Source organism: Malus sylvestris, chromosome 10, assembly GCF_916048215.2.
Source record: "Malus sylvestris chromosome 10, drMalSylv7.2, whole genome shotgun sequence".
NCBI classification, from domain to species: Eukaryota; Viridiplantae; Streptophyta; class Magnoliopsida; order Rosales; family Rosaceae; genus Malus; species Malus sylvestris.
The window spans coordinates 36,451,324-36,470,844 of NC_062269.1; the positions used below are offsets into that span (position 1 = coordinate 36,451,324).

General features: G+C 36.7%; 2 protein-coding genes across 2 annotated transcripts; one reads left to right on the forward strand and one right to left on the reverse strand.

The window, feature by feature from the left end:
- Window positions 1–10,569: 10,569 nt before the first annotated feature.
- Window positions 10,570–12,467, forward strand: LOC126585614 (uncharacterized). The gene is made up of 2 exons (XM_050250080.1): window positions 10,570–11,008; window positions 11,288–12,467. The coding sequence occupies exons 1-2, from the start codon at window positions 10,918–10,920 to the stop codon at window positions 12,124–12,126; spliced, it is 930 nt and encodes a 309-aa protein (XP_050106037.1). The 5' UTR covers window positions 10,570–10,917; the 3' UTR covers window positions 12,127–12,467.
- A 118-nt stretch (window positions 12,468–12,585) lies between these two features.
- On the reverse strand, window positions 12,586–18,292 carry LOC126585601 (protein BREAST CANCER SUSCEPTIBILITY 1 homolog). Its single transcript, XM_050250057.1, is given in 15 exon segments — window positions 12,586–13,097; window positions 13,232–13,395; window positions 13,537–13,702; window positions 13,818–13,944; window positions 14,072–14,166; window positions 14,251–14,437; window positions 14,602–14,702; window positions 14,829–15,546; window positions 15,548–15,870; window positions 15,975–16,085; window positions 16,224–16,675; window positions 17,179–17,292; window positions 17,390–17,460; window positions 17,571–17,624; window positions 17,935–18,292. Coding segments are annotated over 15 exon segments (3,099 nt in total). The 5' UTR covers window positions 17,994–18,292; the 3' UTR covers window positions 12,586–12,740.
- Window positions 18,293–19,521: the final 1,229 nt, after the last annotated feature.

Consider the following 19,521-nt stretch of genomic DNA (forward strand, 5'->3'; position numbering starts at 1 on the left):
CATGTGTGGCAAATTTTCAAACTTAACACGTGGATAACACGAATTTTCAAACCTAGCACGTGGATAACACAACTCGAGTGACATGGAGCACGTATGGCCATAAGGCTTCATTCGTGAGACAACCTACTATGATATCATGAAGAAAGTTGGGATTCCACTTCCACCATAAAACTAATTGGAAATATGGAGAATGACCAACTACTTTATAAGCAAATGCATGGTCTATCTTCTCATCAATGTAAGATTCATTTTCAACAGAATCAGACAATTTCTGATAAAGAGGAACCTTATCTGCATAATTTGTTTGGAATTTGTACGTTTTTGATAAAAAGGAACCTTATCTGCGCAATTTTATACGGTACGGTTTCGTTTTCATGTTTTAATAATTTTGATTGTGGTCGAACTTGGAATATTTTACTGGAAGGCCGGGGAAGTATAATGGACATTGAGCTAGGTTCGCTATCAAGATATGAGATAGACTTCCATTCGGTTCAAATCGATTTCGTTTTCGTTGCACACACAAGGTTCGTTTTTATTGTCGAGAGAGAGAGGGTGAAGGGAAAGTTTGTTAAAAATTAGGTGTAAATTGCTATAAAAATCATATCGGAAATTCATGAAATAAATCATGCAAATAATATATAAAATAGTTGCATATTCATACATAGACAGGGGTAAGGAAAATCTGAAATTTGAGTGAAGGCAAGTATTTCAAGCTCTGATAATTATAACAGTACGAGCGAACTAAGGACCTTGCATGTGCTTATAAAGTAGTTGGGATACACCTCATACTACCACTTCAGATTCCATACTTTACTAAGCCTCCTCAACAAGGGAGAAAAAGGCTATAAAAGGGCTGCAAGCACTTTCATTTCATTCATGGATCCATCTTTTCTATTCTTCAAAGAAAGAGAGGAAGAAGCTAGCTAGGGCTCGTTCGTTCGCACCCTCTGCAAGTTCATCATCAAGATGGTTCGCTTGCTTTCCTTGTTCAACCGTTCAAGTGATACGGTTTCAGTCAAGATGTATGATAAAGATATGGGATCAGCTTTCAATAATGAAGGTCTTTATATCAACAAAGATATTGATGATTCAGGAGACTGAAAGATGCGTGTTTTTCTGACTTGTAAGTTTCAGGGTACTGCCAGATGTGTTGATATTTGTGATGACGATTGGAATTTATTGTTCCATGATGATCATTCAGGTGCCAATTATAAATTCAAGATAAGTCGTTTACGTGGTGTTATTAGATTGGTTATAGCAGATGATGGTATTACACTTATCAATGATGAAGATGAAGCAATTACGTTATATCCAAAATATGTTCATCACAAGTTTTATCATACATCTATTAAAAATGGTAAATGGATGATTAAAAGTTCGGAATGAAGAAGAAGAAGAAGAAATAGTACGTATCTATATGTAATGTCATATTGTAGCTTGGTTTAAATAAAGTGTTCAGGGTGTGAAGTGTGAACCCCCACCCCTCTTTCTGGTGCTTGTTGTCCTAACACTATTGATGGGCAATGGAATGAGCAATTTTTCAAACCAATTCTATTATTACATTTGGTATATCGGATCGTGTTTCCGACAGATTAAAAATTTCTCCAGTTAAAGGGCTTATAACTCTATTAGTTTCCTTGCTTTAATTTCCACGTCTGTATTGGCGGGCTTAGCTTCGGCTTTTCTTATCATGTGGGTTTTTTCTTGGACTTACAATTGCATTTCTGCTCTGGCTTGGTTAATAAACTATCTTTAGAATGAATAAAAAAATTTGTTTTATTTACCCATAATTCGTTGAAAATGCTCCACAAACAAGTGTAAGGAAAACTATCGTTTTGATTGATAATAGAATGAAAATATAACCGAAATACAATATTAAAAGTTGTTTAAATAGTTTCATGAAACCCTAACAAAAGGAAATAAAAATTAAAATATGCCTTGACCCACTAATGTCATTATACGACCGAAATTCATCATATATCGTGGCAAAACAACAAGTTTGATTCATCTCATCGTTTCCTATCCGTAAAAGTATATTGGATGGAAAACGAACTCTAAAACACAATTCACCACAAAAAACACTATTCGTGTAGAAACTCGCTGTTACGAGCTGCTCTTCTAGTCCTACATCACGTTGTCATTCAATCCGTTGTTTTTTTTTTCTTTTTTTTTTCTTTCAATTTGCATTATGTGCACTGCATTTAACCAATTTTTAATGGCATTATAGTTAGAAGGGACTCCGGCATCATTATTCTTTGGATCACCATCCTGAAAAGCCCCCAAAAGTCCAAGAGTCCCCACAAATAAAAGTGTATTTAGGGTTTCAAATATATTCAGACTCTAATACATATACAAAAGATACATTTACTTAATATACAAGGAAAAAATAAATCTAGGAGATCCTAATCTCACAAATGTAAACCGTTTGACTCACGTCAACATGTGCATTTTCTGGAAAGCACTTCAATTTCTGTTTTGAACGTAAAAGATGTCCAACTCAAATAAAAGTAGTCGTAGATTTCAACTGGGAATTCGTAAGCATCATAGTCACAGTAATAATTTAGGGTGACAATACGAGAAGTCGTAATTATAAAAGCAATATCTTCAGCTGCAGCAGCAGCAAATTCATAGTCTTTAACGGAATCATTCAGAAACATATCATTCTCCATCTGTATTGTAACCAAACAAGCTAGTTCTTAGTATCCTGAAAAGTAAACAGATTGAAAAATAGCCAACCACTCGATCGAAAACATAATCTATGTAGTCACCTTTCCACGATTGAAGTAGAACACTTCACAGTCGTATGATCTGTAAAGCATTCACTACAAAAAGTTCAGCAGATGGACGGTCTCCTAATCAAACTCGCAGTCAGTCAATCGAATTTTAGTAAAATCATCATAGACACCATTCTCATCTGCGAAGCATCAATGCCCATCATAGCAATCATAGTCATCATACCAGTAATCACCAGAAAACCCATATGCTCCCATATCATAACCATGTGGTCCATAAGAATATGATGTAGCAAGAAATTCATAGTCGTCAATGGAATCATTTGGGAGCAGCAAATTTTGAATGCGTTCAACACATCTTTTTCCCAAATCTCCGCTCAGATCAAGATTCAAACAATGGCGCAAATCCAGCGACTCAAGATGTGGACAACAATCAACAATTTCTTTCAATCCCTCATTAGTCAGTTGATTCCCGAAAAGTTGGAGGTGGTGCAAATCATGCATCTCTCCAGCGCTAGCAACCGAATCGCAATCTGTTATGTGACAAGGAACATTGTTAAACTTATTCAACTCATCGTCTCTGTAACATCCCACATCGTCCAGGGGAGTGATCCTTAAATGTATATTCTCATCCCTACCTAGCACGAGGTCTTTTGGGAACTCACTGGCTTCGGATTCTGTAGGAACTCCAAAATTAAGTGAGAAGGAGGTCAGAGCACTCTTAGGATGGGTGACCCACTAGGAAGTTGCTCGTGAGTTTCTAAAAACTAAATCGTTAGGGCTTGGTAAGCCCAAAGCGCCCCCCAAGTTCGGGGTGGGGGGGGGCCAATTTTTTTTATACATCCTGTATATAAAATATAAATAAAGAAAACATAAGAAACATCACAATTAGCTTGTTGGTGCAGTGGAAATGGTTTCACTCCATTTGTAATGGGGTGGGTAGTTTGAAACACCTTGTAGGCATTAGTTTTTGCTTTTTTTAAATCTATGAAATTAAAGATAAATTGCTCTTTAAAATTTTTAAAATTACAAGAATCAAAAGGAGTTAAAATAATTCAACAAATATTAATTTTGAATGAATTTAAAATTTTCAACTTTAGAAAAAAAAATAACAAAACCTCATGTTAGTGGGCGGTTTATGTTTAAATTCTTATTTATTTTCAAAAATATTTTAAATAAAAATTGTATACAACAACAACAACAACAAAGCCTTTTCCCACTAAGTGGGGTCGGCTATATGAATCCTAGAACGCCATTGCGCTCGGTTTTGTGTCATGTCCTTCGTTAGATCCAAGTACTCAAGTCTTTTCTTAGGGTCTCTTCCAAAGTTTTCCTAGGTCTTCCTCTACCCCTTCGGCCCTGAACCTCTGTCCCGTAGTCACATTTTCGAACCGGAGCGTCAGTAGGTCTTCTTTGCACATGTCCAAACCACCGGAACCGATTTTCTCTCATATTTCCTTCAATTTTGGCTACTCCTACTTTACCTCGGATATCCTCATTTAAATAAAAATTGTATAAATAGAAAAAACTTGAGTTTCTTAAATAAAAAACATACAAAGGCCTACACGTGTGACAAGAAGCTAGTGAAATTAATGGCCTCAATCTGTCCAAATGCATTTTTTTTTCTTTTGCTTTTGAAAATAACCTAAAAAAATAACAAAAACCAAAATAATCATAACTTTGTAATCATTTTTCTTTCAACTTCCCAGTCTTTCTATTTCTATTGAATGTTTAAGCAACTATAACTTGGTCTTGAAGATTGTAATTTGAGGTAACCATAACTTTGAATTTAAATTTTATTTTCAATAATTTATTTTTAAACTAGGTTATTCTAAAATTTGATTCGCTAATGTGTGTTGATTCTAGAAAGAACACAAGAGAACTACTTGGCGTTGTTAAATTATTATATTCGTCAATCAAGTTTTATTATTTTTTACTCTCTTGATCATAAAGTTTTATTGCTCTTCACTCTCAATCTTGACTGCAAACACTTAATGCATTTGCGTCTAAAGACATGTGACATATATATTAAGTAATGTTAGTATATCTTTTTTTCTTTTGATATTAATTTTTAATGATATTCGATGAAGAAATAGACTTTTTATGTAATTAGCGAATTCTTTTTACTACATACCAATATACAAAGAGTCGGAGGTCCGAGAACTTTAGGGCCCCAATTTGAAGACTCGCCTAGGGCTCCCAAATTCTTAAGGCCGGCCCTGACCACTGGGCATTCATTTTAATGACTTCAAAAGCGGGAAAGCCCCCGACCACTTCCATTGAATCCTTTGAGAGTCTGCTTAATGAAACCTCAAGCTCCTCTAACAGAGGAAGATTTGGAGCCACTTTACTCAATCCTTCATCTGATAAGTCCTAGCAACACATGAGTCGCAAGCATCTGATGCCACGACAACTATTGAAATTTTTTAGATTAGTTAGTTACTTAGACGCACAAAAACAGTACACCCAAAAACAATTTCTACATCGACATATTTAGTCGAAAGGAAATTTCAACATTTTTGTACCAGAAAAGAACACATGATCATGAAACAATTGACAATCTAAAGGGGCTACTGGGCCCCGAGAACACCATCATGAGTAGGGCGAGGGTGAGGAGCATGTTGGCCTTGGCCGGGGGGCCGGGGAGCAAACTAACCACCACGACCACTATGGAAGGGACCACAACCACCATGAGTAGCGCCACCACCACGATGAGGACCGGAGCGGCCCCATCGAACAGCAAGAGCAGTGGGTCCATTTTCGAACACAGTATGGAGCTTTTGACGTCTCTCAGCACCTAAAAGAAGAGCTTCCAGAGCACTGTAAGAAATAACCTCATCCCGTGCTTGTGCAGAAGTAACGGTGCTTTCAAACGCAGGGCCAACATTATTTAAAATTATAGCAACAAGATCAGAATCAGAGACTAGAGAACCAGAGAGAGAGAGTATCAGCAAGACAATTGATACGGTCAAGAAAATCAGCAATAGGTGAATCACCACGATGGGTATTCATAAGCTCACTACGTAGTTGTAGTAGACGACTAGTAGATTGAGAAGCATACCGTTCACGTAAGCAAGTCAATGCAGAATATGAATTTGTCTTACCAATGAGAGAAGCAAGAACAGTAGGATGAACGGAACTGTTGATCCACGAAAGCACCATGGCATCTTGCTGAATCCATGCATCCAATGCAGAATTAACGTCATCAGTGAGTGTGCCTTTATTATCCTGCAAGAAGGCAGGAGGACATTTGTTGGTTCCATCGACAAAAGACACCAGATTCCGGCTTCGAAGCAAGGGCAACATCTGAGCATGCCATAAGGGATAGTTGGTACGGTCTAACTTTATAGTGAGAAAGTTGGAAGCATTAGGAAGAGAGGAGAGAACAGTGGGGTTGGAGGGACTAGAACTCGACACCATTGAAAAAAAATTAAAGCTTTTGGTCGTTAGACTTTCAACTCTGAGATACCATAAAAGAGATTTGAAACTGAAAATATAGGACTCGAATTGTATAAGCTCAACTTGATACCGAGTGAGTGTTCGTTCATTCATTCATATATATAGGATTACAATGGATCAGTTTGTTACATTGAAGAGATAAATACAAATATTTGAAAGTATATCAGATAGGAGAGAGTTGTGTGGATGATGGACTGTGGCGCTTAGGGGTGGGCACTTAGAACCGAAACTGAAACACGAACCAAATTGAACCGCACCGAACAGTTTGGTTTTGCGGTTTTGGAACAGTTTCAGTTTTGAAACCGAACCGCAACATAGAAAACGGTTTGGTTTCGGTTTTGGCTTTTGAAAACCGAACCGCACCTCAAATATTAATAAACATTTAATTAAATGTCCATATTAAATTTCATGTTTTAATTGGTTGTTTATTAGAATCCATGCACTTAGTATGGACACAACCACACTAAAATATCATCATTCATCACTTTCTTTCGTTCATTAACTTGAAGGACCTTTGTTATTTTATACCATCACACACACACACATATATGTACAAGGGTGGAATAATCTTGTTATCAAGAGTCGAACAATGATCTAATGAAGTCCACTCATTTGAAGCATGATATCACATATTCTAGTATGAAAGTTTCGCTCATGTTTAATGAATTCAAAGTTATTCAACTTGTTTTATGTTATACCTTGTACGGGACACCCTTTTGTTGCACAAACATATTTTAACATCACAACTGCATGCAACATGCTAATTGTTTATATAACAAAGTTTTTTTCTATTGCTACTAGGAAATGCTTATTAATATGTTAAATTGCAAATTGTACATTTATTCTTAAAAACCAAACCGAAACCGTTTGAAACCGCACCGAACCGAACCAAACGGTTTGATTTCATTTCGGTTTTGGCTTCAAAACCGCACCAAACCAAACCGCAAAAAATTTTGATTTCAGTTTTGGTTTCACTCAAAACCACACCGAACCAAACCGTGCCCACCCTTAGTGGCGCTTCAATGTTGGAGATGAACTCAAACTCCAGAAGGGAGAGTCCGTTTGAATGTGTGCTGACTGAGGAATATCTGAAGTGGGCTTATCACTGTATTCATGTGATCTTTAGGGGCGCGTTTGGGACTGCTTATCTGCTCATAACACTTCTACTAATAGTTCTTTTATTAAAAAGAAGTACAAAGTTTGTACTTCCTGAATAAGCTCAAAAAGGTATTTCTCTCTTCTACTAATCAAAACTCAAAAGCAGTTTTATGATTTTCTGCCAAACAAAATATAAAGTGCTTTTTCCAAAAGCAATTCCAGTCCACCAGTAAAAGTCTTTTTTATTTATTTATATTTGGATTAATGCGAGTAAATTATGGATCCAGGTTGAACAACTCAGTAAATACACAAGCATATGTATTTTACAAATTATCACAAACCCAACTTATTAAGTTAGAGAAATTGAAAGCCTTTCAAAAACTTGGGAAATTACCATAGCAAAACATATATCTCACCAACCAAACATTTAACAAGCAACGAAAATTAATAAAATACTTATCAGTGATATCCTTAAGGAGATCATCGGTGCCGAAGTGTTCGACATTGATATAGACCAGAGTACCGCAGCTGCGATCAACGGCAAGGCGGCACATCTTCTCCAAGTTGTACGGCATCTCATCGAGATCACCGTCATTGTGCATGTCGATGGTGCGACACATTGATAAAGTTTGTTTGTGTTTCTGTTTTTGATTGAGTGTTTGAATCGGTTTCTTGGGTAGGATAGTAGAGAAATTGAAAAAGAAAGGAACTTGGAGATTGGTTTCTGCTATGCAAATAATGCAGCAGACTTAATTGAATAAGTAGAGTGATTTTTACACAAGAGTATGGTGCATTTCCATCACCCATACTTCTACAAAAGGTGATTGACAAGAGGCTTTAACAACCATTAAGCCTTACTACTCCAGATTACATCCTAACCCTTCATTTTGGGGTTAAATGATTTAATCTGGAGTGTACACTTGTCACTCACACACTTACACAAACATTTAAAAACAAAACTAGCCGTTGGAGACTAGAACCCTTCATTTTCTTTCTTCTTCTTCGATGCAGATGACATCCTTTTTGCTCGGGAGTATCTTGCTGCCTTCGACTCCCCGACTCCAGGAGCTGGTTAGCTTCCAACACACATGAGAGGCTGGTTCTTGCAGATGTTGCGCCAAGCCATACACACCCTCTGAACGCTCTCCAAAATCTCGATAGCTCCCAGTGGAGACAGTATCAAAACGGTGACGTCCTTTGGAAGTTCCAACCAGTTCCGCCTTTTGCCTCCGGCGGTTCTGGATTTGGATTTAAAATTAAGGCGGAGGATTTTCTTGTCTCTTGCTGTTATGATCCTATATTTCGATCACAATTAGTGTTGTAATAGCAGACTAAATATGAGTATTAGGGAGTGATTAGTTATTGTCAGCTGGCAATTTGTTTTAGTGGAAACTTATATATAAGCTCATGCTTTGGATGTAAAAGTTAGATGAGAATTCACACAAAAGAAATATAAACAAAAACAATTCAAGAGCTCTGCTCTCTCTCTCTTCCTTCCCTCCCCATCTCTATCTTCTATGTTACTTGCAGGTTGATTAAGGGCCTAGAGATTTGGATCTTATCACTTGCCCATCAGGTTTTTCTGCTGTTTTGGTTGCTAGTAAAGTTTGGAATGGTAAAGTAAAGCTGCTGAAGTTTTCTCTCATAATTTCATATATTCATAGCAGATAGTGTCGAAAAGCAGTTCCAAAAGGTAAACGACAAAATGTCACCAATGGTCTTATATTCAGAAAGACTAATATTCAAAACTTTTGTAAATTAATCAGGATCTTTATTTTTGGATTAAATGTGCAATGAACCTTTAACTTTATCCCGAGTTTAATTTTGGTATCTAAACTTTTATATTAGCCTAGAAAGTTTCAAAATAGGGGAATTCTAGGGAAAAATTTTCAAGATTTGCGTAGTATGTGAAAACAAGTTTTTACATACTGTTTTATTGTTGAATGTAAGCTGTTTTGCAGCCTTGAGGTTTCAAACACAAGACCAGAAAAGGGTTTAAGTTTTACAACGGCTAGTTTTGTTTGAGTTCTAACGGCTAGTTTTTGGACATGTGTAGTATGTAGAATTCTAGTCACTTAGAACAAATGTAAGGCTAGGATAAGAACAAGTGAAGGGCTGAGGTTAACAAGTTCAGCTGTTGCCTCCGAGGTAGTGTACCTCTGCAATTCTTGCAGATAAGAATGTTTGTCCGACGATTATGTTTCTATGAATGAAATAACAATGCAGCAGCAATGTTTTGCTCACTGAAATTCTAGCCAAAATTCCCTTGTTTTGTTTTTGTCTTGCATCACAGCTTCTGTCTAAAAAATCTGAACTTTAACATTTATTTTTTCGTAGAAAGTTTCAGAAAGTGTTACGAGTATTTTAGCCATTAGATTTGATTTATACAACTGTTTAGATCTTTTATTTTCAATTTAAATCATTCATTTCCTTATCATTCAATACTACGTGGTACTGAAGAAATTTCCCTAGTGTTGGTCAAACTCAAAGTTAGGGTTAGGGTTAGGGTTAAGCAATCTGAGGCTCCAACTTGTATTTGCGCCGAACCCTGACTTTATATAAACGAATAGATATCTTGTAAGTATACTTTTTTGTATTTGTGATTAGGTACATCTGTTATGTGGATCTGTTTATGCCAAAAGAAGAGGTAGAATACAAATTGCGGCGTTAATGGTGCTCAACTTCACATGTATGGGATGTGATTGGGAGATATGATTCCATTATTGGTCAAGAAGGCACGACTAGGGTACAGATATGGTAACATGCTTTTTGGGTGGACTCTTTTTATTATTATTATTATTATTATTCATATTCTCCCCCTCTCTCGCTAAACCACAAAATACGTCAGTTATAATTAGGTATCAAATTCATTATTCATGCGATTTAAAACTAACCCATATTACATACAAGTAGAAAAAAGTACCACTAAGACTGTAATGTTAATTACATTTAATTATTCTCGAGTCCAAGATCTGCTTTTCTTTTGTACAATCTGTTTGGGTTCTGTTTATTTTTCTAGTTTTTAGTTTTTCTGCATGGAAATTAGCTAGAGAGAGGAAGGGAGCTGATTCTCGTTTATGCAGGTGCAAACAATAACAAAAGGAAAACTAATTAACTTGACTGCATGGGAAGTGGGAACTACTCCACCCATTTTTTGTGTGATAAGAAGTCAAAGCATCCAATGGCCAAAGAAAATGTCAAACCGTCACCGATAATTCCGCATGATTTACAACCAAGAACCAACAATTCTCCCAACGCCAAAACCAACGAATCGTATCGAATAATAATATTACAGACAGCTTTTGAGGAACGTCAAACAAACAGAAGAAGGAAGGTTTTGCTTTCCAACAGCTAGAGAGGAGAGAGAGAGTGCACAAGCAGTCTCTCTTTTTGGATCTCTCGAAATATTTTATGTTGTTAGTAAATTATTAGGGCATAATTTTAATCAAAACAAACACTAAACAACCTTTTGATTAATTAATTAATTAATTACTTGTTCTGTTTGATCTTTGAATTATCCTCCACTGTATCATATAGATTCATACTTACATCTTGTATAGTCTGTAGCTTCATTCCGTTCCCCCTGAGGATCGAAGGATCGGTTTTTATCGTGTTTATCTGGTTGATTATGAACCCGATTCGAGCATTTTCATCTCCTACAGAGTTGCCAGCTTCTTCCACAGCTTCTAAAGAACGCCCAGAAGATCATAGTTTTGATGGTAATCTATACATACATACACATTATATATATAATTATATGTATGTATGTATATGCAGAAGATTGTTGCTGAAGAAATCTTAAATTTTCAATGCTTGTATTTTCTAATCATGAAAACTAAATCACTGCAAAATGACATGTATTGTGTGTTTTTCTAATTTCTGAATTAAGACAACAATTTTTCCTATCTCATTCTTTTGTGAAAAAATCACAATAAAACTTTTGCAAAAAGGATGCAATATGAACTGATTTCTGTGTAATCTTTTTGTTCTTTGGTTAGGCATTGCCACCAATGTGAAGTTATTATTAAAGCTAATCCAAGAGCAAAACGAGGCCTGCACAAAAGACAATGATGACAGGAAGATGCAAAGGGTGGCGGGAATGATGACGATAATTGATGATGTTAAAACCCGGATTCAGAAATCTCAAACCGTTAAGAGGAGAGCAGAGCTCCGGCGATGCAATACAGATCTTAGGCCAAATGTTCCAAGGGACAAAAGGCCTCCGGAGCCAGTAATTGATGAGAAAGAAAGGTTGAGAAGACAGCTTAGCGCAAGCTTGGCAGCGCGAAAAAGCCTAGAAATAATGTGTTCAGGCTTGGGAAAGGAGAACGAGATTATTGCATCGGAGCTTGCGAGAAAGGTTCATGAATTGACTGGGATGGAGGAACATATCAATGATCTTCGAGTGCAAAACGAGATGTTGTTGGCAAAAGTACAAGCTTTTGCAGCAGAGCACAAGGAGAAGAGGTGTGCCGGTGGTGGGGTAGAGATTCATGGGAATGCAGCACTCCAGGAGCGAAACAAGGCACTTTCGGAGCAACTTCTTAAGTCCCTTGATGGGTGTAGATCCTTAAAGAGAAAGATCAAGGACGCACAAAAGGAAAACAATGGGATGCACTCGACCATGGAGGAGATGGGGGTGGAAGTTCAAGAAGGCCTAGAACAAATACGCGCACTCAAGCAAAAGATTGCCACAAGCAATGAGCAAGCAGCAGATATCGAAGAGGAGATCTCAGCATTGGAGCATCTGTTTGAGAGCTTCAGTATGAAGATTTCGAAGCATGGGTCGAAAAAAGGTGAAAGTGCAAAACACAACACTGAGATCGACACTACTTAATTCGCCTCCTGTTGCATGAGAACAAAGGGTGACTATAAACCAGAAATGCCTGGTCTCTCTACTTTTGCAGTTTTGTCAGTCTGTCTTTCTGTTGCCAAGACACGAAAACAACTAAAATTCTTCGAGTTTATATAATAAACGAGGAAGCAGTTCTAATGTGTCAGAAGTAGAAGTGATTTAGTGATGTTGCATATTTGTTGTTCATGTGCATTTGACTAGTTCAGGTTTCTAGGTTGCATCTACCATGGCCCGAAAGAGTTGTATAATTCTGAGTTTTCTTCTCGTTTCGTTGTTCATCCTGGATAACAATAGTTGATAATGAAGAGATGTATATTTGAATCTGTGTGGAATCGCTTATTAATTTTAATTCTCGCATTCTTTTGTGAAGAAGAGTTTCGGTAACTAGTCAGCAGCTGCATCACACAATTTAACTGCTCAGCACAGATTTGATTCAAGAAATTCCCAAAACTTGGAGTTGTACATTGAAAGGATTAAAAACCACAATTGATTGGAAGCAACGAAGAATTACATAATCATTTATGTTTACGGTTTTGAAATAAGAAACTGGATCTGGAGAAGTTCTAAACATGTACACGACTTCTGCAGTATGTATACTATTTGGAATCAGAGAGATTTTGTAACTTGCAGGCAGCAATGGAGTTCAATACCCACGAGTTGCTTGCTACCTTGGCTCCAGCGGAGGTGGCCAAAGCCTTCGCATCAGCCCGCCTAGTGTTGAAAATTGTACTCTTCTTGCTGCAATGACATTGGTCAGGTAGCTCAAGGCTATAAATTATGAAGGTTTGACATTTGGGGGAACCAGCTGACAAGGCTTTCGGGCCCTCTGGAACAGGTTTTCTTTGCAAAATCGTTCCTCCAGCAGCTATTACAAGGTCTTGTAAATACCCCTTGTATGAAGGTATGAAGTCCCCCATGAAGTAAAACTTGAACCCCTCAAAAAGTTTTGGTTGCTGCATCCAAAAACAGTTTGTTAAAATTAAGTGTGTAACCTATTTATGTACTGAACAAGATTAACAATGCATATGGTGAAGCCATGAAAATCTTAAGTTTTCGTGATGATAGTTAAACTCGAGGAAAAGCTAACCTTGTTCTGCAGCCTTAGTCTACCAAGTCGAGGACCATCCCTGATTCCATAAATGTCAACGTTGATTTCATAAGGCTCTTCATCAACTAGTTTCATTGCTTCTGTGCAAGCATTAATCCCTGCACAAACAGACGGACAAACACATCTTTGATCCACTCTACGAACTGAAAGCGAGATCTTGCAAAACAATTATCAGTAATGTGAACATGTAAATCAATATCTCATTTCGGCTTCTGTACTCCATTACAATTGTAAAGTCCAAGTACTTGAAGGAGAACATTTAAAACAGAAACAGTAATACTCACACTCCACACTCAGAATCCACTTCCCCTCCAAGATACCCATCAAAACTTTGAGGGTTCTTCTGCATGCTCCATTTTCATCTGTCGATGCAATAATATGTGTAACACTAGAATCCCAATTCTTCAAAACCGTAAGTCCAGATAATCTTTCAAATCCAGAGACAGATTCCTGCAGTACAAACCAGCAAGGATTAGTGAAATAATTTAGAACATTTTGATTTTCAAAAGGGAAAAAAAAGTTAAAAAAAAAGGAACAAAGAAAGCGCTCTAAGCAGCTCTTTTACCCTCTCTGCATTTGTGAGAGATGAACAACAAAGAATCAATTTCTTGGACGATCCACAAAACTTCTGATCTGGGGGGATATTGCTGTCTTGTTTAGCAGCAACTTTAGGACGTTCAATATTAGGTTGTCTATATTGACAAAAAGAAAATATTAGGTTGTCTATAATAGAGAAAGAAAGAGGCACAAATGAGAATCTTAGAAAATCTGAGTTTGCATGAGGTAAACTTCAGATATTCGAGGAAAAGTTGTACATACTTTCTAGGATTCTTCTTCCTCCTTGCTTGAGATCCAGGGCTTTCATTTGGCAAATTGGAGGAGGCATGAATGGGGCATAACATAACAAAGTTATCCTGATTCAACACAATGGGAATTAGAATACAGCATGGATAATGAAAACATTAAATGGAAATAGCACTTCTTTTTGTTATACATACAGTATCCCAGCGACATTGAGGCATCAGCTTTGCACAGGTAACATGAAAGCTCCTACGACAACTCTTCTCACAGCACCCAAGAGCAGCTCCTTTGATTGCGCAGCAAGAACATTTAATTTTACGACTCCTAGTTAATTCAGCTTCAAGATTAATAGCAATATCATCTTCAAAATAGACATTAGGAGCCCTGCACATATTTTTGAGCATTTATAAGATGTGAGTATCTACAGAAAAGTTTGTGTAAAAAAAAATTGTTTCAGTCCTAAAATTTATTCGGTTAAACACAAGATTAATTATAAACATAATCATGTTTTTGGCTAATTTTGTAGAATATCGTTTTTTCCTTTGTACCATTCAGCGCAGGTCCTGTGTACATGTATAACCTTGAGTCTTCCATCGTGATCCACAGCAACAGGCTTGCCATTACAATAGTGGACTATCTCTCCAGAAGCCTGTAATTAGAATTTCAATGGTAACAAATGTCAGCTTTGAATTGTAAAGGTAAATTTTATGTGCAGATAGGGTTTCTAAATTATGAGTCATCTAAAAGGATATAAAGGGAAGGGAGTGAGGAAGACCTCTGATTCTTCTGATGAAAGACAGAAAGCACACTGGATATTACTAGGAACAGCTTCACATCTCTTCAAAACCACATTGTTTGTAAATGAAAGAAGCTTCTGCACTGGTGATTGATCAGTTATAACATTATGATTGTCCTTGCTCTTCTCAGCGGTTTCATTTCCATTTTCGTTAACATTCCCATGACCTTCTCCAATCTCAACAGAAGTATCATCCTTTGAGTTGCCATCAGAAGAAGCTTTCAGCTTTTTCTTACTTTTCAGTTCTCGATCACCTGACTTGGCTTTTCTAGCAAGTTTTCTGGATTTATTCCTGGATTCAGAGGCTTTCTGGTTATCATCTGTGGGAAGATTTGTAGGAGACAACTCAGTAGGAGTATCCTTATTTGCTTGCTTCTGTATTTCTGATACATCCTCAAGCATTGTCTTTTTCATGGAGACCATCTTTTGTTTTTTTGACCTTACTGGGCGGTCAATCTTGTTCTTGTCATTGACCTCCTTATAGATATTTCCAGCCTTCTTACTGGACAGTTCATCACTGCCAGCATTTTTTCCTATTGAAGTAGGTGATTCAGTTACCCTATTTTCATCACCATTAATTTGACTATCAGCTCTGGTAGAGAGGACATGAACATTTTCAGATGTGGGCTTGGTTACAACAGATGAATGTCCCTTCTTACTCCTTTTGCAAGTCTTAGCTAAAGAACCACCGTTATTCACATGCTTGTTCTTCATAAAATACCTCAGATCCCTTTGAAGTGACACTAATATTTGTTCCTGGATCTGTATGGCTTGTAGCACATTTTCTTTTCATGAGATTCCTTGTCTTCCTAACTCGCTTGTCAGATTCATTACTAACAACTTCATGACTAACATCTTTAGTTCCAGCAGTGGGAAGATCTCGCAGAAAATCCATATTTCCATTACTTTTTTTGTTTCTTTTAGACCTTGCACTTTTAACAGAAAGTTCATCTGATTTCTTGTTTTGTGAGACTTCTTTTGATTCCTTCTCTTGAACTCTATCGTGTTCATCATCTGCAACCTGCATTTCAATTTCTTTAGATTTTTTGTGCAAATTTGGAGGACTAGACAATAATAGAATTTGTAGAAGGGAGAATTACATATGAGGTAAAAACGAGCTGATACCTGCATCTCAGGACTTGGGAAGAGTTCAGGAGAGCAAGCTCTTTGTGTCCATTCAAACATCTCACTATCAAATAGATCTGCAGCATTAGAAGATGTGCCGTGCACTTCTCCCTACATGAGATTATCAACAATTAAGATAACTTTATGGCATCATCTAAATAAATTATATACATTTTTTTAATTGCCTGATGAGTGAAATGATATAAACTTGCATTCATTTCAAAGGTATGAAACAGGTTATACACTTACCGGTAGGGACCTAACAGAATTTTCATCATCAGAGTCTTTGATATCACTGAATGTGGGAACATTTGGAGATGGAAGATCGCTAAGTTGATCACCGGAAGAATGCTGACTCAAATTTTCTACATCTTTGTCATTCAACCAAAAGAAAGGTGACAGAACCAGTTCTCCCTTCTCATTTAGAACAGGCTTCTCCTTTAGTGTTTTTGAACTCTGCTTCGCTCGATCAGCCATTAAATCACCTTCTAACTTTTCATGGCGGGTTGGGGTTTCTGAAAGAGGAGACTGTGGAACCTGGACCCTTTTCTTGTTTGGAAATGAAGGTTTAATTGAAATAGAACCAGAACTTTCCAGGTTGGCCTTAGTTTTCCTGGATCTTTTTCCTCTTAAGGTTTTCTGTTTCTGCGCTCTATCCTGAAAGCCGTGGCTAAAATCATCTTCAGCATGATGTTTTCCGTCTGTAATAAATAAAAGCAAATCAAATGGAAACAAAAAAAGTGCACAAGTCAAACTATAGTATATGTAAAACCAAAAAGCTAAAAACCACCTAGAAGTGTATCTTAACATGATTGATGTGCTATATACTGAAGATTGAGAAACTTCAGGTATGATAGGATATAATCAAATTGTGCAAATGATGTCAATATCTTGTACTCTACTGACAAAAGTAAAATAATTCCAGACAGATGCATCCACAATGTATCGATTCAACTCAACAGTAATGTTGTCAGAAAATAAAAGTTAGAACGTTTGAACACATTTTAAGAATTAACAATTGCACTATGAACAGCGGGAACAAAACTGAAATCCCAGTAAATAAAATGCTGGTATTGATACTTTGATTACACTAAACCTGTATGCAAATTGCAAATAAAATTATTGCATAACTGTTGTTTTAAATAGTACTCATAGATTTTATACTGCAACGTAACATTCTCAAATGCATGTACATAAATAATACCTGATGATTTAGTTGGGGGTGCATTCTGAGTGACAAATATATTAATTCCCAAATCATCTTCCATGCTCTTGTAAATACTAACCAAATTATCCATGTGAGGAGCCGGGCGAACCTCTAAAACAAAAATTAAAGGTAAGAATAATGGGTTTCACATCAAACAATAGTACCTTCAAACTTTTTGGCACAAAAATAAAAGCATCATGATTCATACCTCTACGCCGATATGGGATTTTACAAACAGGACAATTGGAACCCGATTTCATCGACTTCACAATGCAACAACTGTAAACAATAAGCAAACACTGGCAATACGTTCAAGCACATTGCAAGTATTAATACAGCCAAATAAAACCTAATATTTACATTCAGGTAGCAATGAAGGAGGAGGTTACTTGCAGAAGAGATGATTGCAATTGAGTGAAACCGCAGAACTCAGCAGACTCAAACTGCAAAACAGATGGGGAAAAATCGAACCCATTAGCGGAGTGAAGAGAAATATCAAATCTTTATACAGATTCTAGACAAAATCATGTAAAGGGTCAGTTTGGCTGCCGAGAAAATTACCATAGTTTAGAAATTACCGCATGGGATTATTCAGATGGGTCCTTTGCATTTCACGTATAACAAGAACAAAAAGAAAGCGAAGGGCACAAAATTGGTTTTCTTTATCTAGGTTATTTTCCATAATTTTCCCATCAAACAAACAAATCTTAACACATATGATCGGAGTATATGGGTATAGAGCGAGAGAGATACCAAATGGGGCACTTGAGTTCTCTGCCGATCTTCTCGAGGTGGGGCGGAGGAGTCTCCATTTTCCTTTGCTGTTTGCTTTGATCAGAGAGATTGGTTGAACGCAGCGGCAGATCTAGAAGACGAAGCTTCGGCGTTTGAAATTAAGCCGCCAAAATCTCCCGAGCTTACGCGCTCGTCTTCGCACTTATGGCGGGTTTTTCAAAATTTTCGACTTAAGGGCTTGTTTGGATTAACGGATTCGAATGCACTATTTCCTCCCTTCTTCTTTTGTCTTTCCATTTTCGTATTTTTCGAATATCCATTAAATTGTACACCAGGGCTAAACTGGGAGAAATTGTTAGATCCGGCATCCGGACCACCTTCCATCCTAAAGCTGAACAAGAAAAAAAATGTAGTTTTAATGAAAAGTTCGCGGTACTGTTCACTTTAATGAAAAATCACATTTTCACACTAAAAAGTCAAATCTAGTATTATTTATTTTACCTTTTATTTTGTCATTATCGTTAAAACTTAAAATTTTCTCACTTTTTTCATTAGTTTTTCTAAAAAAAAATCATATGCCCAAACCCACCCTCTCTCTCACATCACCCTCATACCGTACACCGCACTCAAGACTAGGGGTGGATTTTTTTACCAAATTGCCATGCCAACCGAATTGCCAACCGTGCCATACCGATTTTGTGCCAAATTTTTTGTACCAATCGGTAATGGTACGGTATTGTACCGTACCGAAATTTCATGGTACGGTATTGGTAATGGATACCATTACCACGGTATTACCGTACCATACCGAAAATACAATATAATTTATAATTTCTATAATACATAATTATATAACACATATTTATAATATTCCAATAATTTGAAAATAAAACCCTACTTATATTAGCATTGTTGTTTGTGACTTTGATCTCTTAAAATTGTGGAATCAAACACAAAAGAGTTCCTAATTCTTTCACAAATAGCCAAAATATCTTTGTAACCCCCACTTCTACTGTTGCTAGTGAAAATGCATTTAGTTTAGGGAGGAGGGTTGTGAACCCTTTTAGGGTATCCTTGACTCCTAAAATAATGGAGGCACTAGTGTGTACTAGTGGTTGGCTTAGGGCAGCTGAAGTAAACTTCTACAAGGACCAACGGAAGATATGCTTCAATTTTACAAGGAAATAGAAGAAGAGAAAACAAGAAAGATATGCTTTAATTTTTTTAGTAAATTTGTTATTAAATGGTTTTCAACTTTAATTCTTCTTGCTACTAATTAATATGTTTTATTTGTTTGTAATGTAGGCTTGACACAAACTCAATCTTCTACAAGTTCAATGCCTCCTCCAAAAGCTTCGACATCTCAAGCTTGAATAACTGATCAATGAATTCTCCTTTTTGAAGTTTACTTCCAATTTTCATTTGGTTTGAAACTTTAATTTCTATTTGGATTGTTAACTTCTATTTGTTTTGTTTCGTAACTTCTACTTGGATTGTAAGCTTAATTTTCATGATGAATCTTGATGCTTCATTTGAATTATTATGTGTGTGAATTGTGAATGATGAATAATAGATGAATTTAATCTATAATGTATGAGATAATGG

Excerpts from the sequence above, each read along its gene's own strand:
- LOC126585614 (XM_050250080.1), top strand. The coding sequence starts at position 10,918 with ATGAACCCGATTCGAGCATTTTCATCTCCTACAGAGTTGCCAGCTTCT. Across the intron at positions 11,009-11,287 it reads AGAAGATCATAGTTTTGATG|GCATTGCCACCAATGTGAAG; the intron begins GTAATCTATACA and ends TTCTTTGGTTAG.